The 5,689-nt window shown below is 38.3% G+C and overlaps 1 protein-coding gene across 1 annotated transcript; it reads right to left on the bottom strand.

Annotated features, from left to right (window-relative positions):
• Window positions 1–1,956: 1,956 nt before the first annotated feature.
• Window positions 1,957–2,845, bottom strand: LOC129675188 (olfactory receptor 1052-like). Its single transcript, XM_055605190.1, is given in 2 exon segments — window positions 1,957–2,646; window positions 2,648–2,845. Coding segments are annotated over 2 exon segments (888 nt in total).
• Between the last annotated feature and the right edge of the window lie 2,844 nt (window positions 2,846–5,689).

Here is a 5,689-nt window from a genome sequence, read left to right as displayed (position 1 = left end):
CCCTCTCCTTCCTTAATTAGTCCCCAGGTATGTTCACATCTATAACGTTTGAGCTAGTCCCCTTTTCTTTTATGCCTCAAGATTTCATTTTTTATACTTAATGACTTTTTTGTTTTATCATTTATTGAAAATATTTTTTCTCATATCAGTTATCCTGATGATGGTATTTTCTCTCTCTAACCCTCCAAATTCTTTCCCACCTCACCTCCCATCTGAATACATTCCTTTTCTGTCTCTAGTTAGAAAATAAATGGGCTTATAAGAAAAATAATAGAACAAAATATTAAATAAAACTAATATAAAATAGGATTTAAAAAGACAGAAGGAAAAGAACCCAAAAAAGTCACAAGACAAAGATATAGATGCAGAAATCCACTCATTCAGATACTCATGAATCCAGTAAAAACACTATAAAAGACATAAGACATACACAAAAAAACTATAAGTAAAAACAGAATATAAATATACATATATGTATACATTAGATTTTTTTTATATATGTATATTCTTACATGAATACGTATGTGGGAGCAACCTTGAGAGGCCACAGAGGAAGACAATGCAGCCAGTAACGATGAGAATTGATAGGCTAGGGTCAGATGGAAGGGGAGGAGGACCTTCCATATCAGTGGACTAAGGGAGGGGCATGGGAGGAGGTGAGGGAGGTAGGTGGGATTGGGAGGGACTGAGGGAGGGAACTGTAGCTGGGATACAAAGTGAATAAACTGTAATTAATATAAAAACAAAATTAAAATTAAAAAACAAAACAAATTAAAAATAACATGAAATTATGAAACAAGGAACATTCAAAGATGTCACTGATAATTGATTTTGTTTTCTATTGGCCATCCATGAGTAGACATGTGGCATATTCTTAAGAGTAGTTTATTACCCCAGGAAGACTCCCTTGGAGAAATCTAAATTTTTCTTGGCAAGTGGTAATCAGTTTGAGAGATAGTTTTATTCTGGGTTAAGGGTGGGAGCATGTCTCTCTCTCTCTCTCTCTCTCTCTCTCTCTCTCTCTCTTTTAAGCTATAGGATCCCATCTGCCTCATACTCTGTGAATTCATATGACTGTATCATTTATTTAGAGGATCTTTTTAAAATTTTATTTTAGTGTCCTCTATACCCCCTAGCTCTTACACCTTCTCTGCTTACTCTTCACCAGGGTACCCTGAGCTCTGATAGGAGGGTTTTGAGGTAGACATCTTATTTAGGAAGGAGTGTTCAAATGTCTCTCACTCTCTGCATATTATCTAACTGTTGGTCATTTTATTTGTTCCCATCTGCTGCAGCAGGAAGCTTCTCTGATGATGGCTAAACAATGACATCATGTGTAAGTGGATCATAATGTCATTGAGAGGCATTTTTTTTTACAACATTCTTTTATTGGACCAGTCCTACCCAGTTTTACACTAGGCCCATGGCCCATCTAGTCTCAGGTTGTTACCCAAATAGGCAGTGTCTGCCATTAGTTCAGTTTTACATAAGAGCCCCATTTAAGAGCAAATCTTTAAATTCTATTATGTGAAAAAGATTTCTTTCTCACGTATTTATCTAATAGTTTTAGTTCCAAATTCTGTGTCATGTTTCTATGTCACAGCAGCTGTAACAAAACAAGTATTTCATGAAAGTTAGATTATGTAAAGTTTTAGGTCTTGAGCTACATTTTTTTTTCCTTCAGACACTTATCATACTGTTAAAATTATATACAAAATTGGAGATAATCATTTCTACTTTTATGGAGACCTTGTAGAGGCATGTGAAAAAATCCATAAAAGTCATACCATTAAGGACACTCTAAGTTTCTTCTGAGAAAGATAGTATTTGATAAATAAAAATTATTAAAATATTGCTGGTCTAAAATTCTATCATACTATTATAAATTTTTAATACATTTTAATATGACAGTTTAAAGATTCATACCAAGTTTTCAAGGCCAGATAAAGGACCGATTCAGGAGGTTCTCCTCTCCCTATAAATTGACCACTTGGCTGCTTCCTTCACATCCTTGTTCCTCAGGCTGTAAATCAGAGGGTTCAGCATGGGGATGACCAAGGTGTAAAACACAGCAGAGAGCTTTTCCTGTTCCATGGAGTACTGAGCTGTCAGGTGAGAGGCACAAGTGGAGAAGGCTTTACGCCTTCCTTCGGCTGAACGAATTCTCAGGATGGCAATGATAATGTGGATATAGGACACCATAACGATGGTAAAAGTGCAAATAGCAATCACTCCAGACAAGACCAAAAGCAGCATCTCATTGATGTGTGCATCCGAGCATGAAAGCTTCAGAAGAGGAGGAATGTCACAGAAGAAATGATTCACAATGTTTGGACCACAGAAGTCCAGTCTGAGTAGACCTATTGTGTGAGTAATGGAGTTCATGAGGCCACCCATGTAACATGCAAGAACCATCTGAGTGCAAAGGCTGTGGGTCATAATAACTGTGTACATTAAGGGGTTTGCAATAGCCACAACATGATCATAAGCCATCATAGACAGGAGGATGCCTTCTGTAGTTATGTACACTGCAAAAAAGAAACTCTGTAGAACACAGCCAAAGAATGAACTAGACTTGCGTTCTTCAAGATAGTTGATGAGCATCATAGGCGCAATGACAGTAGAGTAGCAGATATCACAGAAAGAGGAGGTTACTAAGGAAGAAGTACATTGGTGTATGAAGTTGGGTGTTCAACCAGATCAAGATAATCATCCCCCAATTACCCACAAGGATGATGAAATAAATTAGGCTGAAAATGAAGAAGAGAGAAACCTGCCACTTAGGATTTTCAGTTAATCCTGCCAATATGAATTCTTTCACATCTGTGTGATTCCAAACAGCCATGGTTCAATAGTCTGCAGGTCCTTGTTGCAAAATATTATCATGAGATTTAAACAAAAAAGTAAATAAATAGAAGGATTTCCTCCAAGTTCTGATAGTCATCATGGTGTGAGACACTGAGGGGTTACCCTGAGGTAGATGAAGAAAAGGAACAAACTCAGCAGTAGCCCATATGCATGCTACAAAATCTATACACTGAGACTCAAATGATTGGAACTTTCATTAGTTTACTCCCTGTTTTCAATTACCTCAGAATAGGAAAGTATAAGTAAATTTCTGTTATGCCACAAAACTCTTAGTTGGTAGAACTGAGATTTAAATTTAGAGGGATGTACACAAACTCTGTGTCACTCTCTAGTATGTAAAATTCATCTGCTAGGGTATAACATTAGCTTGCTATACTATCGAGACAAAGGAAATTCCAACATTCCATGAATAACCATTGCAAAGCATTTCACTTTCAGTTAACCTAAACAACCTAAACCTAACTGATTTCAATACCGTTCCCCAAACCTGCCTTTCCAAATACACTACCTCAAATATTTCCTCACCTTCTGGCTGAATCTCTGATGCATTTGATCAATGCCATCCTATATATAGAACTTGAGCCAAGACATAAAAACATTGATATATATATATCATTGATATATATAAATATATATTTATATATTTAAACATTGATCTATATATATCAATGTTTTTATCTTTTTTGTGTTTTTTATAATTAAATTTATTTATTTTTATTAATTACAGTTTATTCACTTTGTATCCCACCATAAGACCCTCCCTCCTCCCCTCCCGGTCCCATCCTCCCTCCTCCTTCTTCACACATGCTCCTCCTCAAGTCCACTGATAAAGGAGGTCGTCCTCTCCTTCCTTCTGATCTTAGTCTATCAGATCACATCAGGAATGGCTGCATTGTTATCTTCTGTGGACTGGTAAGGCTGCTGCCCCCCAGGGGGAGGTGATCAAAGAGCAGGCCAATCAGATTATGTCAGAGGCAGTCCCTCTTCCCATTACTATGGAACTCACTTGGACACTAAACTGTCATGGACTACATCTGTACAGGGGTTCTAGGTTATCTCCATGCATGGTACTTTGTTGGAGTATGAGTCTCTGGGAAGACCCCTGTGTTCAAATTTTCTTGTTCCATTGCTCTCCTTGTGGGGTCCTGTTCTCTCCAATCTTACTATTTCCCACTTCTTACATAAGATTCCCTGCATGTTGCTCAACAGTTGGCCATAAGTCTCAGCGTCTGCTTTGATAGTCTCTAGGGTAGAGCCTTTCAGAGGCCCTCTGTTGCAGGTTCCTAGGTTGTTTCCTGTTTTCTTCTTCTTCTGATGTCCATCTTCTTTGCCTTTTAGAATGGGGATTGAGCATTTTAGTTAGGGTCCTCTCTCTTGCTTAGTTTCTTTAGATGGACAGATTTTAGTGGGTTTATCCCATGTTATATGTCTATATGAGTGAGTATATACCATGTGTGTCTTTCTGCTTCTGGGACAGCTCACTCAGGATGATCTTTTCCAGGTCCCACCATTTACCTGCAAATTTCATGATTTCCTTATTTTTCATTGCAGAGCAATACTCCATTGTGTAGATGTACTACAATTCTGCATCCATTCTTCAGTTGAGGGGCATCTGGGCTGTTTCCAGATTCTGGTTATTACAAATAAAGCTGCTACAAACATGGTGGAGCAAATGTCCTTTTTGTGTACTTGAGCCTCTTTTGGGTATATGCCTAGGAGTGGTATGGCTGGATCTTCAGGAAGCGCTATTCCTAGTTGTCTGAGAAAGCGCCAGATTGATTGTACAAGTTTACATTTCCACCAGCAGTGGAGAAGGGTTCCCCTTTCTCCACAACCTCTCCAGCATGTGTTGTCATTTGAGTTTTTGATCTTGGCCATTCTCATGGGTGTAAGGTGAAATCTCAGTGTTGTTTTGATTTGCATTTCCCTAATGGCTAATGAGGTTGAGCATTTCTTTAAGTGCTTCTCTGCCATTTGATATTCCTCTACAGAGAATTCTCTCTTTAGCTCTGTTCCCCATTTTTTAAGTGGATTTCTTGGTTTGCTGCTTTTCAGCTTCTTTAGTTCTTTATATATATACTGGATATTAGTTCTCTTTGAGATAAAGGGTTGGTGATGATTCTTTCCCAATGTGTAGGCAGTTGTTTTGTTTTGATGATGGTGTCCTTTGCTTTACAGAAGCTTTTCAGTTTCATGAGGTCCCATTCATTGATTGTTGATCTTAGAGCCTGTGCTTTTGGTGTTCTGTTCAGGAAGTTGTCTCCTGTGCTAATGAGTTCAAGGTTATTCCCCACTTTTTTTTCTAACCGATTTAATGTGTCTGGTTTTATGTTGAGGTTTTTGATCCACTTGGACTTCAGTTTTGTGCAGGATGATAAGTATGGACTTATTTTCATTTTTCTACATGTAGACATCCAGTTAGATCAGCACTATTCGTTGAAGATGCTATCTTTTCTCCATTTTATGGTTTTGGCATCTTTGTTAAAGATCAGGTGTCCATAAGTGTGTGGGTTTATTTCTGGGTCCTCTGTTCGGTTCCATTGATCCACCTTTATGTTTCTATGCCAGTATCATGCAGTTTTTATTACTGTTGCATGCATGGAGATAGCCTAGAACCCCTGCACAGATGTAGCCCATGTCAGCTTAGTCTCCAAATGGGTCCTCTGAAAAGCTCCACCAAACAGTGGATTGAAGCAGATGCTGAGACTTGCAGCCAAACTTGGGGCAGAGATCAGGGAGTCTTATGGAAGAGTCAGGAGAAATAAAAGGACATGGAGGGGACAGGAGACCCAAAGGATACCAACAAAGTTAAGAACAATCT

This window comes from Psammomys obesus, unplaced genomic scaffold, assembly GCF_907164565.1.
Source record: "Psammomys obesus unplaced genomic scaffold, mPsaObe1.curated_primary_1811, whole genome shotgun sequence".
Classification (NCBI taxonomy): domain Eukaryota; kingdom Metazoa; phylum Chordata; class Mammalia; order Rodentia; family Muridae; genus Psammomys; species Psammomys obesus.
Note: the sequence above shows the minus strand (reverse complement) of the source record. Positions and strands in the feature narration are given on the sequence as shown.